Genomic DNA, 16,683 nt, shown 5'->3' with positions numbered 1-16,683 from the left:
TAGATTTAAATTCACTTTATATTGGTGTTTTTTGTTATTAAGACTCATATATTCATATTTCTATATTGTGTTTAAGTGTGAATCAGAGAGAGAGAGCAGACTCACCTGAACCCAGTCATGTGTCCATGAAGAGTGACCGGTCAATGGACGATCCACCACTCTTCAGAGAGGAGGACTGTTCTACTGAGCTGAGGTAAAGACAGTTTTCAGTAAGAATGGTGTAGAGAAAGATCCTCATTTCCAGTCTCACCTGCATCAAAATATAATATAAAATGTGCCATAACTTTTGCACAGGCCAAGGTTTATGTTTTTCTTCCCCAACACGTTAAACTCAGTAAACAAACTCAGTCCAGAAGTGTGTCTCTGTAGAGGATGTTTTAACTTATTTACATTTAGAAAATGAACTAAACATGTCATTTGACCAGCGGAGCTGGTCTGTGTGTGTCTGTGGTTTTATGAAGGAGAGCTGGTTTGTGTCCGTCTGTGGTTTTATGAAGGAGAGCTGGTTTGTGTCTGTCTGTGGTTTTATGAAGGAGAGCTGGTTTGTGTCTGTCTGTGGTTTTATGAAGGAGAGCTGGTTTGTGTCTGTCTGTGGTTTTATGAAGGCAGAGAGATGTTAACTTTTCTCATGCTTGTGTTTGTAAGGATGTGATATTTGGCACCTGTGTTATTGATTGTTATTGGGGGCAGTCATGGGCTGGATGGTAGTGAACCGGTCCTCTGACCGGAAAGTCGCCGGTTCGATCCCCAGAGCCAACAGTACGTCACTGAGGTGTCCTTGAGCAAGGCATAGGGCCGCCCACTGCCCCAGGCAAGTGTGCTCACTGCCCCCTAGTGTGTGTGTACTCAGTAGTGTGTATGTGGTGGTTCACTTCATTGATGGGTTAAATGCATAGGTAAAATTTCCCTGTTGTGGGACTAATAAGGGTCTCTTAACCTTAATTAATGTTCAATTATATCGTTAAACTGGTTGTTGCTTTTGAATTTCATTTCAGAACAAATGTATGTGTGTGTGTGTGTGTGTGTGTGTGTGTGTGTGTGTGTTTGTGCACATGGCCCTGTGTTCACGTGTATGTACTGTAAACACATGTAGGTCAGTGTGTGTGTTCATTATAATGCTCAGAGCTGTATTTTATCATAACACAAATAAATCATTTCTTGCTGATCTGCTCAGCAGCACAAACACTGTGTGAATGTCCAGCACATGTGAGCTGTTGCAGTTTTAAACTGACCCCAAATGTCTAAACTTGAACATTTGAAACAGCGTGTAAGATCACAACATCATTTTTAAATATTAACATATTTAGAAAGTAGTCCAAACAATGACTTTTTGCACCATTGTAGTATAATTTCTACCTGCATTGGATTTTAGAACTTGCCGGATTTGTCAGAGAAACCATGAATCTGGCAACCTTGAGTGACGGGAAAAACCTGTTTTGTCCAACACAGAGTCATGGCTCTGGTCCAACAGAGCGAAACAAAAGAGATAAAGTAGAAAGCCTCACAAAGTAAAGATACGTGTGAACACCGCACAGCATGTTCATGATGCTTCATGTGGCCAATAATTAGTAAGTAGTAAGTAAGTAAGTAAAGTTTATTTATATAGCGCTTTTTACAACAGGTGTTGTCACAAAGCAGCTTTACAAGGAAATGAGCATTACAAAAAGAAGTCCGGGTCCAAGCCCCCATGAGCGTCGCCAGTGGCGACAGTGGCAAGGAAAAACTCCCTAAGATAAACAGGAAGAAACCTTGAGAGGAACCAGGACTCAGAAGGGGAACCCATCCTCCTCTGGTCGACACCGGATAGTAAACATTGTTAGTATAAAGTATTATAGTACAAAAACAGGGTAAAAGGTGGAGCAAACAATTAATTTAAATAGTTTAGTTCATGCAGCAGCAGCGGCAGCAGCAGCAGCATCAGTGGGGTCAGGTTGTGGGGGTGAGGTTTACACGGTGAGCAGTGGCACCCAATCAAGGCAGCAGAGGCAGCAGCATCAGCATCAGGATGGGCAGCTGTTCAACTCGGCAAAGGAAAGAGAGGAAAAACACACAATCAGTTCTACAATGGGTGATTGATTAATTTGAATTAGTTTGAATGATTGATTGGTTCAAGTGAATAATTTTGATTAGTTCATGCAGCAACAGCAGTAGTATCAGTGGGGTCAGGTTGTGAGGGTGAGGTTTGTACGGCGTTGTACAGCAGGAGGCTCAATGTTGGTAAGCCGGTCCAGAGGGCTGACGAGCAGTGGCCCCCGATCGAGGCAGAAAAGGCAGCAGCATCAGAACGCACAGGATGGGCAGCTGTTCAACTCGGCGAAGAAAAGAAAGGAAAACACACAGAGTCAGTTCTGTAATGGGTGACTGATCACAAATTACAGTGTTAGCAGAGACTCTGGCAGGTCTGGATCTGACAGGGAAAACTAATTACCAAAGGCTTGACTATACAAGTAAGTTTTTAGCTTAGACTTAAACACTGAGGCTGTGTCTGAGTCCCGAACATTAACAGGAAGACTATTCCAAAGCTGGGGGGCTTTGTATGAGAAGACTCTCCCCCCTGACGTAACTTTATGAATTCTAGGTACTAATAGTAAGCCAGCACCTTGTGATCTAAGTAGGTGTGATGGTTCATAGTGAGAGAGAAGTTCACTCAGGTACTGAGGGGCGAGTCCGTTTAGTGCTTTATAAGTCAGCAAGAGAATTTTATAATTAATCCGAAATTTTACTGGTAACCAGTGTAAGGCTGATAAAACTGGGCTGATATGGTCGAACTTTCTGGGTCTTGTAAGGACTCTGGCTGCAGCGTTCTGGACCAACTGAAGCTTGTTAACGCTTTTGCTGGGACATCCAGCCAGCAGGGCATTACAGTAGTCTAGCCTTGAAGTAATAAATGCATGAACTAACTTTTCTGCATCCTGTAGAGACAATGCATTTCTCAATTTAGCAATATTGCGGAGATGGAGGAAGGCTGTTCTAGTAATATTAGTTATATGTGCGTCGAAGGACAGATCAGGGTCTATAATGACACCAAGGTTTTTTACAGATGAACTTGATGCAACTGAGAAATTGCTAAGTTTAAGTGTTAAATTAGACAGTCTGTTTCTAGCCGCTTTGGACCAAGAAGCAGAACCTCTGTTTTATCTGAGTTTAGAAGGAGAAAGTTACTCGACATCCAGTCCTTTATGTCTTTTATACAGTCTTCAATCTTGCTAAGTTTAATTCTATCATCTGGGTCGCTTGCTAAATATAACTGAGTGTCATCGGCATAGCAGTGGAAGTTTATGCCATGTTTACTGATAATGGTGCCTAGTGGCAGCATATATAATGTGAATAATACAGGTCCTAAAACAGAGCCTTGTGGAACACCATATTTTACTTTTGTGAGAACAGATGATTCACCGTTTATATTAACAAACTGATACCGATCAGTGAGGTAGGACCGGAACCAGGATAGAGCTGTTCCTGTTACCCCTACAAGGTTTGCTAGTCTGTCAAGTAAGATAGCGTGGTCTATTGTGTCAAATGCTGCACTAAGATCGAGGAGGACTAACAAGGACACATGATCTTGGTCAGAAAATAATAATAGATCATTTACAATTTTTACTAGTGCTGTTTTTGTACTATGATGTGGCCTAAAACCAGATTGAAATTTTTCTTGTATTTGATTCCTATGCAAATAGGAGCTTAATTGTTTTGCTACAACTTTTTCCAAGATCTTCGATATAAAGGGGAGATTCAAGATGGGTCTATAATTTGAAAGTTCGCTTTCTTAATCAGCGGTCTAATTACTGCTAGTTTAAGAGATTTTGGGATGTACCCAAGGCTAAGAGAAGAGTTTATTGTTGGCAGAATAGGCTTGGTTATTTCTGGCAGAATTTCCTTGAGTAAACCTGTAGGAATCAGATCTAACATACAGGTAGATGATTTTGCGGAAGAGACTATTTTAACTAGTTAATTTTCTTGGAGTAAGGTAAACGATTCCAGCCTCTCTGCAGGAATTATAATATTTTCAAGGTTGAGGCTGGCATTATGGGGAAGCAGGTTTCTAGAGTTTAATTGCGTATTCTGAATTTTCTGCCTAATTTTTTCAATTTTATCACTAAAGAAATTCATAAAATCATTGCTGCTATAGGCTAATAAAGCCACCAGCTGTGGAGGGAGTTATTGTCCGCTTGACACAATAACATGGTGATGAATGCACATTACCACTAAAGTGAATTTTGTAAGAGATTAAGTAATGGTCAGAGACTGCTGTGCTCTCAGGGAGAATGGCTAAGTTATCTATGTCTACACCAAAAGTCAGTATTAAGTCTAGAGTGTGGTTGTGGTAGTGTGTGGGCCCTTTTATGATTTGGGTGAAACCTATGGAGTCTATGATAGATATAAATGCCTTGCTTAGTGCATTTTGGGGATTGTCTAAGTGGATATTAAAATCTCTGACAACTATTATTTTATTTGAAAGCGTTATTAGACTTGATAGAAACTCAGAGAATTCCTGTAAGAACTGAGAATACGGCCCTGGTGGCCTGTAGACTGTAATTAGTGTAACGGAATTTTTATGTGCTCCTTGATTACTTATATTAAGAAAAAGAACTTCAAAAGAAGAGAATGTATAGCCTACTTTCTGCCTCACGCCTAAAGCTTTAGTATGGATAGTTGCTATACCTCCACCTCGGCCGCTTAAACGAGGGCTATGTGCATAGCTGTAGCCTGGGGGTGTGGCTTCGTTTAGACTAAAGTAGTCATCGGGTCTAATCCATGTTTCTGTGAGGCACAGAGCATCAAAGCTGTGATCGGTAATAATTTCATTAACGACGGAGGTGAAGATCGGCTGGGGTGGTGGTGAGGGTCTGCAGGGCCCTCTGCGGCGCTGGCGTTCCCAGGGACCATGCGGGGCTGGCGTGAGAACGGCGTCTCCCGGCGTGCAGAAAGACGAGGCTGGCACCACCACCGAGGGGGAAACTTCCCGGGCCACTTCGAGCATCGACTTCTGCCGAAGGAGCTCGTCCTGCTTCTTCAGCAGGGCGGTGATCTGCCGGTCCAGCCGGGCCAACTCTGCGCTCAGGGTCTGGAGGGCGCGTTTCTGGGCGGACGCCATGGTGGATGGGCTGAGGGAATAACTGAGAGAGAGATAGAGAAAGAGAGAGGGAGAAGACAAAATAAGAGGGAGAGGCGTGAGGGGGTTAGCGGCCTGCTAACTGCAGAATTTTCAACTAATTCTCAAGTAAAGTTTGGACGCTGCTCGGTCTGAAGTTCTAAGGTGTGCTGCTCTCTGTCACTCGCAGTGACGTGCTCTCTGTCGCTCGCAGTGAATTAACTCGCTTTGTGCAAATATACTGATTAACGTGGGAGCGTCTGTAAGCAGCACTCAGCGGTGCAGTTTTGTTTAAGCTGTTCATGCTCATGTTTACTTAGTCTTGGGGCGGCGCTGTTTGTGGTTCTCTGCGTTTGGGTTTATCATGGTGCTGCAACATTCACATCGTGAGAGAACATCATACTGGTATCCACTTTTACTCTGGTTTCCTGCTCACCCCTATCATGAAGTCAGGTTCTCTAAAACTCATAGCTTGTTAGCATCTTATGTGCATGGACAAAAAGGCTTTTGTACACACACACACACACACAGACATGCAGAAAAGTTTACAGGTCATGTCTGATATTGTTTGTGTTTCAGACTGGTTCAGGGTGAGAGATCTGATTCATCTGAACCCAGCTGTGTGTCCATGAAGAGTGACCAGTCAAAGGGAAAATTCATAGACTTCAGAAAAATATATACTAAGTTCAGGTAAGAATGGTGTGAAACTGAACAGTGAGATTTAAAGACGCTTCTACTTTCTCTCTGAACTCCAGTGTTCTTGATGGGACAATGGCTCAAAGGCTTGAATTTTCTTACAAATTGTTAAACAAGCAAGAGCAGCACAGTCATAACATATGTCCTGCCCCATTCATATTTCTTTATTCTGTGTGATAAATAGCATTACATGGAAAATAACAATATGCTGTACTGTACAGAATGAGTCTTCAAACACATTTAACCTGAACACAAATTCCAGCAGAACAAATACTTCTGTAACACAACCCCCACCCCCCCTTACTCTCTCACACACACACACTCACTCACAAACATGCAGACACATATACATACATAAGTGGAAGATACTTAAGTGATTTGTTGATGTACTTCAGTATTATTCTGGAAGAGTTGTACCTTGCTTGAGTATTACTGAAATGTCATACTTTCATTTTTGCTTTATTACATTTCTAGAAGAAAAACATGGATTTTATTTCATACATTTTCATTTTCACTTTTAAAGTAATCATTGCCTGGAATTTTTTCTCTTTTTACCATCAGTCAGTGAAGCTCATGTACATTTGCTTGAGTTGCATGGGCTTCCATAAACATACACACAATTTCACACCATGTATTTCCTTATAAGTCCTGGTTTGTGTGTGTGTGTGTGATTAAGTGCACACATTCCTGATCTGTGTCTATTTGAATGCGCTGTTTATAAACAAGGCCACAGGACTGAGAGAGAGGAGGTTTAGGGGTTAAATCAGTTTCATACTTGCAGTTCTTTTCTTATAGTTAATAGCTGATAATATGCACTCCCACTCTTCACTACTTGTTTTGTGACGAGTGTCTACACTTCACCATCATCATCTGCTGTCTGTTTTGTATAATGTGCTGCCTCTACATCATACAGACAGTCCTGGTTATTAAGCAGAATTTCAGACATCAATCAGTCACTAAATCACTGTTAAATCAATGTTAGTGTCAATGTTAATGTCATTGAATCAGCGCTCTAATCTGATGGTGATTCTTAACCAGTTTTGCACCCTGAATCAATACTGAAAAAAATCATGATATTGATATTAATATATTAATTAATATATCAATAATTATAACACTGATACAACACAAACCTGATACAACTCAACCAAAATGATGATTCTGATGGAAAAACAATAATGGATCAATATTATCTGCTGTCTGGAGTGTTAGTGGATTACTAAAACTCCAGTGGGAGATGATGTGTTCTAATGACTGTATAATTCATTGTCTATCTTTCACAGTGTTAATAACTAAAAGTTTAAATGAATGTGTTGGAATATATGATGATGTCCTAAAAGTGCTGTTAAAGTATATAAACATGAAAAAATAATGTTAAGTTTCCCACACAGAGAACAGAAGGAGACGCCAGACACTACCAGGAGAAACAAGAAGCTCTTATTCCAAGTAGGTGTAAATGACAACATAGCACTGTAAAAATGATTGTGTTTTAACTGAATAGTTAATTACTCTGACTGCCTTAATATATTTATCAAACTAAAATGTAAATAATAAGTTAACTAATTAAAGTCAACATATAAGGGAGCAAAATTACTTTGTTTTAGTAAGAACAACAGATATTGTTTATAGTGTATTACAATCATAATTTATGACATAATTTGCATTTTCACATTGCTTAATGTTTCATTTTAGAGCAGTTTTATTCATTTAGCATAATAACAATTTACTGTTTTGAATATTCATAGCACTTTTAGAAATTTTATTGGTTGGATAGAATGATTTGCATTTTATCTAGTGGTAACAGGCAGTGATTCTGCTTTATCCCTGATATAATGTAATACAAATTCGTATTTTAATCTCTCAACTAATGTGAGCGCAAAACGTGTTTTTGCCAAGGAAACACATTTTTGGAAAGAGAACTGTCTGTGTTTATGCTGTTTTTATTTTGTTTTTATTTATGTAAAGCACTTACACAGCCTTTGTGCATGAAATGTATTACAAAAAATAATCTTTCTAACTTTATAAATATTATCATGCAAATAATGTATATATCATGCTTTTTACTAAATAAAACCATACTGTTACACTGGTTAACAGGCCTCTATTTCTGTAATCATTTGTTTTTTAATCAGGAGCTGGAGCACAAAGTCATCTCTCTGGTAAAGAATCAGCTGAAGAGGTTTGTGAAGCTACTGAGTCTGGATTACCCAGCATGCTCTGAGAGAGAGGTGGAGGATGAGGAGGATCAGAGTGTCAGAGAGGGAGCGCTGAAGATCACACTGCACGTCCTGAGGAACATGAACCAGACAGACCTCGCCAACACATTACAGACCAGTAAGAGATCAGGATTATGTGATTATTCATTATGTACACAAATGTAAAAAGTTTATATTGTGATGATGCTGTTATTAATATTCATCACTGTTCAGTAACAATTATGGTTAATTTACAACATGAACATCCTTTGAACATCCTTTTGTGATGAAACTATGTCATATTATGTTTGTAGTAATGCAAAATTAAATGTTAATATGTAATATATATATTCTTATTTCTTCCTCTTTTTATTAGAACTGGCTCCTTCCTGTCATCAAAAGCTCAAATACACACTGAAGGAAAAATGTCAGAAAATTAATGAAGGAATTTCAAATCCTGGAACCTCAACACTTCTGAATGAGATCTACACAGAGCTGTACATCACAGAGGGCGGGAGTGGAGAGGTCAATAATGAACATGAGGTCAGACAGATTGAAACAGCATCCAGGAGACCAGCAACACAGGAGACGCCCATCAAATGCAATGACATCTTTAAAGGCAAACCCATCAGAACTGTGCTGACTAAAGGAGTCGCTGGAATTGGAAAAACAGTCTCTGTGCAGAAGTTCATTCTGGACTGGGCTGAAGGAAAAGCCAATCAGGATGTTCTCTTCATATTTCCACTTCCTTTTAGAGAGCTTAATTTGATCAAAAAGAAACTTAGTCTGTTGGCTCTTCTTCATCAGTTTTTCAAAGACACAAAAAAAATAAAACCACGAGACTTTTATGACTACAAAATCATGTTCATCTTTGATGGTCTGGATGAATGTCGACTTCCTCTACATTTCCAGAACAATCAGAGCGTATTTGATGTTACACAGTCAGCTTCAGTGGATGCGCTGCTGACAAACCTCATCAAGGGGAATCTGCTTTCCTCTGCTCTCCTATGGATAACTACTCGACCAGCAGCAGCCAATCAGATCCCTCCTAACTGTATTAACCAGGTAACAGAGGTACGAGGGTTCAGTGATCCTCAGAAAGAGGAATATTTCAGGAAAAGGATCAGTGATCAGAGCCTTGCTGAAACAATCATTACACACATGAAGTCCTCAAGAAGCCTCTACATCATGTGCCACATCCCAGTCTTCTGCTGGATTGCAGCCACTGTTCTAGAGAGGATGTTGGGTGAAGCAGAGAGTGGAGAGATCCCCAAGACTCTGACTCAAATGTTCACACACTTCCTGATCTTTCAGATCAAACACAGCAGCCAAAAGTACCAAAGAAAAAGTGACATTGATCATAAACAGACTAGAAAGATTATTCTGGCACTGGGAAACCTGGCTTTCCAACAGCTGGAAAAAGGGAACCTGATCTTCTATGAGGAAGACCTGAGAGAGTGTGGCATTGATGTCAGAGAAGTGTCAGTGTACTCAGGAGTGTGTACTCAGATCTTCAGAGAGGAGTTTGGGCTGCACCTGGGGAAGGTTTTCAGCTTTGTGCATCTGAGTGTTCAGGAGTTTCTGGCTGCTTTATATGCATTTATTTCTGTCATCTCCAGCAACACAAACGTGCTGCCACAGCAAACCACTGGATATATTGGTTTCTTTAAAAAGTTAACAATGTCTGACTTCCTGAAGACTGCAGTGGACAAGGCCTTACAGAGTGAGAATGGACACCTGGATCTTTTCCTCCGCTTCCTTCTGGGTCTCTCACTGGAGTCCAATCAGAATCTCTTACGAGGCCTAATGACACAGACAGGAAACAGCTCTCAGAGCAAAGAGGAAATCGTCAAGTATATCAAGGAGAAGATCAGGGAGAATTCCTCTCCAGAGAAAACAATCAGTCTGTTCCACTGTCTGAATGAACTGAATGATCAGTCTCTAGTGCAGGAAGTTCAAACATACATAAACAGAGGAGGTTCCAGTGGTCTCAGTGGAGCTGAGCTCTCTCCTGCTCAGTGGTCAGCTGTGGCGTTTGTGATGCTGAATTCAGAAGAGGAGCTGGATGAGTTTGATCTGAGTAAATTTGACAGATCAGAGGACTGTCTTCTGAGGCTGCTGCCAGTGGCCAAAGCATCCAGAAAAGTTGTGTGAGTACTTTCTTTTCTTGTGCTGTTGTGAACTGATTTATTGATGTTTTCCCATTTATTACATTACATGCGTTACTGTATGTATGTATTGGTATGGTTTTGTTTTTACTGAAAAGGTAAAATCCCAAACTGTGAAATCAAAGGAGAGAGACAGTTGAACACATTTACAATCTTTTTATTTGATCAAATCCAGTTATATGAGTGGAAGTGAAACATATATAGCGAAAGATTACAGGTAGTCTTGTATTTTTTCCTGATATGTTGATAATTTTTCTTTAGTGTGAAAGACAGTGATTTGTATAGGTTGTTCTGTATTAGGAAATTTTTCATTATTGATGTGTGTGTGTGTGTGTGTGTGTGTGTGTGTGTGTGTGTGTGTGTTATTGCTTAGTGTTTTTTGTTAGTTTATGGTGCTTGGTGAATTTCCAAGAATTCCAAATCTTTGGTGCATAACAGCAAAAAGCAACCTGTCCACTTTTTTCATGCTCTGTGTATTTTTTAAAATCTGCATTTCTACCACAGATACCACAGTGGTGACATCCTAGTTTAATCTCTCCCTGCCTCTAATGTCTAATTAACAACTTGCATATAATCTCACTAATCATTAGTAATGTTTATTAATTTTATTTAAGCTTAACTTCAGAACTCTTCAAAAATGTAACTCTCATTTAAGTTGATTTCTTTTGATATATGTTGATGTTAAATGTTGTGTATGTTACTTGGAAATCTGCATTTTTCCTACAGGATGAATGAGGTGAGGTAGGTATTCCAGGACAGTTGTACCCAGGGCTGCCTTCAGAATTCCTGTGACTCTGGTTCTGATGTGTTGATTCTAATGGTTGCTGGGTGAACTTTTGCTGAGCTGTTTACTGTTTTTTCTTCTTCTCTCTACAGTCTGTCTAAGTGCAGTATTACAGAGGAAGGCTGTGCTGCTCTGGTTTCAGCTCTGAAATCAAACCCCTTACACGTGAGAGAATTGAATTTGAGCTACAGTAATCCAGGAGAGTCAGGAGTGAAGCTGCTCTCTGATCTACTGAAGGATCCACACTGTAAACTGGAGAATCTACAGTAAGTGTGTGCTTTGTGTTCTGAAGTGTGTGCTACATGCATGTTGTATAAAGGTCTGCATGGTAGTTGAATGTTTTATTCTTCTTTTTGCTTTCTACATTGTTGTGTTTTTGTGTTCAGTGGTAATCTTGAGAAGTTACTTCTCTCTACAGGCTGGAATTCTGCAGTATTACAGAAGAAGACTGTGCGGCTCTTGTTTCAGCTCTGAAATCAAACCCCTCACACCTGAGAGAGCTGAATCTGAACTACAATAAACCAGGAGAGTTAGGAGTGAAGCTGCTCTCTGATCTACTGAAGGATCCACACTGTAAACTGGAGAATCTACAGTAAGTGTGTTCTTTGTGTTCTGAAGTGTGTGCTACATGCATGTTGTATAAAGTTCTGCATGGTAGTTGAATGTTTTATTCTTCTTTTTGCTTTCTACATTGTTGTGTTTTTGTGTTCAGTGGTAATCTTGAAAAGTTTCTTCTCTCTACAGTCTGGAATTCTGCAGTATTACAGAAGAAGACTGTGCTGCTCTTGTTTCAGCTCTGAAATCAAACCCCTCACACCTGAGAGAGCTGAATCTGAACTACAATAAACCAGGAGAGTCAGGAGTGAAGCTGCTCTCTGATCTACTGAAGGATCCCCAATGTAAACTGGAGAAACTACAGTGAGTGAATTACTGCTTTTTTACACACAAACACACAAAACACATCAAATTTAGAGCAGTGCTCTTTATGCCAGGGGTTTTCAATGTTTTCCACCTCAAGTTCTGTGTGTTTATCCCTAAGATGCATGAATGTTCACAGTTGCGTAGTTTAGTTGCTTAAATATGACTCTTATCAGGGACTGACATGGAAAACTTGAGAATTCTGACTGGCTTAAAGATCAGATAGCTCATTTGTGTCCCATCACAGTGGTTGAGAAACCCTGATTCATACAATGTTTTACAGGTATTTATTTAAGAGATACAAACAAAAGCTCACACATATATATATGTTATAGATTTATATATATTTATTTAACAAGCACAATACAGAAAAACAATGTTACTTAAAATACAGCAGATATAATGCATACAGGGCTTCTAATTAAAGCTAATTTGCAGCCCCTGTCCCTGGTTATTCTCTGCCCCATGTACATACACATATACTGTTTTCAGTAGCCTTCACAGGGAGAGTACAGCCTCCTGTGGTTGTATAGATAGTTAGAATATGAAAAATCAATGTTATTGGCCTTTTGATTTTATTATCATGATTCAGTTTGATTTGCTTTTCAACTATCTGAGTCATACGACATAGAAACAGCTGAAACATATTAGTATTCTGGTGAACGTGAGCGCTGATAGGAGCATGAGGACCAGTCAGGAGTCATGTGACTTCGCTGGGAAGTCTGGGTATTGGAGTCCGAGTCAGACTCTGGGTGTAGGGAAGTAGCTCCGCCACATGATCCCCCAGAGGATTCTGGGAGATGTAGTTCATCTTGTCCATCTCAGGACTGGCTGAATGCATGACAATAATATGTACCAAAACATCTAGAAGTACCTTTTGTTGTCAAGTCATGAGCTTTTAAATCTGCACTGTGTAATTTGTTATAAGTAAAATTTAACAATAATGAAAAATATTAAAAAGTGATTCCAAGGTTTTCAGCATATATATATATATATATATATATGCACAGCTCTGTATCTGCTGTCCAACGCTGTGCCTCACCTGCATAACTCTGACCCTCTTGATCATCATCCTGCACTGACTCAACCTATTTAATCATATACATTACTTTACCTGCCTTTCAAACCATTTAATCATAGACATTACTTCCCCTGCCTCACAAACTATTTAATCATAGACGTTGTTTCACCTGCCCCATAAATGATTTTTTCATAAACATTGTTTCCCCTGCCTCACAAACTCTTTAATCATATACATTGTTTTCCCTGCTTCTCAAACTATTTAATCATAGACATTACTTCACCTTCCTCACAAACTATTTAATCATGGACATTACTTCACCTTCCTCACAAACTATTTAATCATAGACATTACTTCACCTTCCTCACAAACTATTTAATCATGGACATTACTTCCCCTGCTTGATTTTCTTTAAAGCAGCTTCGTACCAATGCCTGTTGTAAAAAGCGCTATAAAAATAAATTTGACTTCAACAATATTTTTTGGGCAGATTGGACAGATGATCAGAGCAAAAAAACAAACAGAAATAGCTCCAACTTAACTAGCAGGCTAACAGCACAACACACCACAGAGCAGGTTAGATTCAGTGTTTGTCAGTAGTGACACTAGTCCCTCCATTTCACCTGCTCAGATTTGAATCTTTATACTCTAAACTTCTGTCAGTGGAGCTTCAGTTTGCCAGAATAGAGTCTACCTTGTTTTATAAAGCTGTTAGCCTGCTAGCACCTAGCGCAAACTAGGACTGAGTAGCTTTACTAGAGGATTAACAGTTCCACACATCACAGAATAGATTCTCAAATTTATATCATTTCCTCTAAAATTATGATTCTGGAGCAGGTAGTTTGTGGAGCTGTTAGCTTGTTAGATATACCACAGCTAGCATCTAGTCTACAGACTCCACACACAAAATTTGATGGTAGTGACACAGGAATATGGTACTTTCACAATTTCAAATACTGTTTAAACTGTCTTTATTAGCTAACTGCACTGTTCAAACATCATTTAGGTAGCTATGTTTGTTTAGGCATGTTCTGTCGCTATAAGTTTCATCACTTCATATCATAACTCTCTCTTTAGCTTAATTTAGTATATAGAATGAGCTATTTTCTGAATTAGGAAACTTATGCATACAATCCAACAAATTCTTACTTGGACATACAGTGGAAGTCTGTGCTCATTAAAAATGTAAAGCTCCTGAGTGGCGCAACCATCTAAGCGTTGGCCCTATCATCAGGAGATCGCGAGTTCGATCCCTGGTGATGCTACAGCCATCCGTAGCTGGGAGTCCGAGAGAGCATAATTGGCCTCGCTCTGTCTGGGTGGGTAGGATGGCCTCCCCTTCTACCCCCATCACTCAGCGCGATGCTAGTTAGCGCAGGCGTCAGTTAGCTGACGTAACAGATCTGGCGGTTGGCGCTTTCCTCCGAGCGTGTTCGGCTGTCCAGTGACGTTGCGTGAGCGGCAGTTCGAAAAGAAGCGGTGGTTGGCTTCACAGGTCTCGGAGGAAGCCTGTGTTAGCCTTCACCCTCCTAGCGTTGATAGCATCGTGTGATTGGGGGAGTCCTAACTAGCGGGTGGAATTGGAGACGACTAAATTGGGGAGAAAATTGGGTAAAAATTAATGTAAAATGTGTGCTGTCATAATACACATAACACAAATACCAATCAATATAATTAACCATCTAAGAGGAGTTTACTATTTAAAAAGCATGTTTTTGAGTGCAGGAGATCATTCTTTTGTCTTCTACCTTTGTCTTTACAAGTGCTGAACTGTGAATTTTTTCTCTCTGCAGGCTGGAACTCTGCGGTATTACGGATGGAGGCTGTGCTGCTCTAATTTCCGCTCTGAAATCAAACTCCTCACACCTGAGGGAGCTGAATCTGAACTACAATAAACAAGGAGAGTCAGGAGTGAAGCTGCTGTCTGATCTACAGAATGATCCACACTGTAAACTGGAGAAACTACAGTGAGTTACTGACTGATTGTGTCTTTGAAGATGCACATACAAAAACAAAAATAGGAGATTAAACAGATCTAAAAGCTTCAAATGTTCTCTCTGCAGGATCTGCGACTCTTCACAATTAAGTGAGCTGAATCTAAGCAACAAAAAAATTGGAGACTCAGGAGTGAAGCTGCTCTCTGATCTACTGGAGGATCCACACTATAAGATGAAGAAACTAGAGTGAGTTAATTATACACACTCTTCAGGAAGAGTGTTCCAAGTTCAGAAGTTGTGTCGGTAGATATGCTGGAAAAGTTACTCTGTCAGACTCAAGCTATGCAGGTGTTCAAGGTGATTTTCTTTTCAAATCTTTAAAATTCAGATCTTTGAAACCACCAGTGTGTAGTCCAGGCCTCCAAAGTTGCCAGGTTTTTGTCTTTGTAGAGATTTTCAAGCATGTACATTTAATCTGCACCTAAGCACCTCCCTTTAAAACCAGCAATAGTAGAACACTTTGGGGTGAAATATGCCATCAGTTGTATTATGATATAGCTTATATGCACCAGACACAGCCAAAAGAGATCAAATGTTTAAAATAATAATGTTTACAGTAGTACAGTGATCATCTTTGGATTAAAATAAACATCTAATAATAGAGAACGGGTTTATTTCTTAAATGACAGATACAAAACACCATTGATTTGAAAATAATTAGAATTTTTTATTTCACATAAATTTATTATATTTTTTAAGCTTGTGTGATGATACATACATTTATGAAAACTATGGCTAACACATTTTGGCATTTAAATATTTATCAACTCTCAATATATCTGTTAGCAACAAGAGAATCTAATTGGATAAAATACAGTTGGGCTTTAAACATTAAAATAAAATGCAAAAGAAACAATAATGAATAGAATCTAAAATTACTTCAATATCTTACAAAAAATAGAAAAGTATCAATTAAATGAAACTTTCTCCAGTATGTGCTGTACTTTTACTCACCTTCCTCTACTGTTAACACTCTGCAGTGACTGAACTGGACAGACTTGTTGGATATGACAGTAATAATCCCTGAACACAGAAGATCCCCAACAGCAGGAAATAAGAGAATAGATTTCCCTTCATAAAAGGGATGCAGACTTTGTTTTGTTGATTTTCTAAGTAAAAAATATTTTTCAACTTATTCTTCACAGGAAACAAACTTTCATTAGTAATGAATTATTATTATTACCACCCAGAAATATGAACTTACAGCATAAAATATTGTGTTTACAACATATGGTGTGACAGTGGAGCCAGACTTTAATTCAGCTCATTGTGAGAATGAATATCACACAAGAAATGAGCTTTAATTCTGAATCTGATTGAGACTGAGACACAAACTCTCAGCATGTCTGAAAAATGTGCATCTCCACAGATACTTCTGAGGTCTAAATACCAATGTACAGAATTTTGTATTATCTCCTCAGAAAGCGCATTCAACTCAACCCTGACTACAGCCTTCTCAATCTGTGTGTGTGTGTGTGTGTGTGTGTGTTTGTAAAAGATTTCATTTTTACAAATGACAAAAAATCCTTGATTTTATTGTAACAGTCCAGTCAGCAAAATGTTTGAAGCTAAATGATGTTAATGTCATTGTCATTTACTGTGATGAACATTTTCACATCCCAGTCTTCCAGAGTGAATAAGTTCACTCTGCTGAACTTGGACACACAAATCCTCAACTAGTAGTGCACTTTGGCTGTGTTGAGCTCTGAAGGGGTGGAGTTTCAAATCCTGCAAGCCCCCTAAAAATTTACTTAATGAGACAAAATGTGATAATTCAGTCCAGGTGAAGCAATTCGTCCATCAGGGCGCACC

At 39.3% G+C, this 16,683-nt stretch overlaps 1 protein-coding gene across 1 annotated transcript; it reads left to right on the top strand.

The window, feature by feature from the left end:
* The first annotated feature begins 84 nt into the window (after positions 1 to 84).
* On the top strand, positions 85 to 15,061 carry LOC118803590 (NACHT, LRR and PYD domains-containing protein 12-like). Its single transcript, XM_036564067.1, has 9 exons — positions 85 to 193; positions 7,180 to 7,234; positions 7,921 to 8,122; positions 8,360 to 10,133; positions 11,028 to 11,201; positions 11,354 to 11,527; positions 11,680 to 11,853; positions 14,668 to 14,841; positions 14,938 to 15,061. Exons 1-9 carry the CDS (start codon positions 126 to 128, stop codon positions 15,059 to 15,061), a joined length of 2,919 nt encoding a protein of 972 aa, XP_036419960.1. The 5' UTR covers positions 85 to 125.
* The last annotated feature ends 1,622 nt before the right edge of the window (positions 15,062 to 16,683 follow it).

Source organism: Colossoma macropomum, unplaced genomic scaffold, assembly GCF_904425465.1.
Source record: "Colossoma macropomum unplaced genomic scaffold, Colossoma_macropomum, whole genome shotgun sequence".
NCBI lineage: Eukaryota > Metazoa > Chordata > Actinopteri > Characiformes > Serrasalmidae > Colossoma > Colossoma macropomum.
Note: the sequence above shows the minus strand (reverse complement) of the source record. Positions and strands in the feature narration are given on the sequence as shown.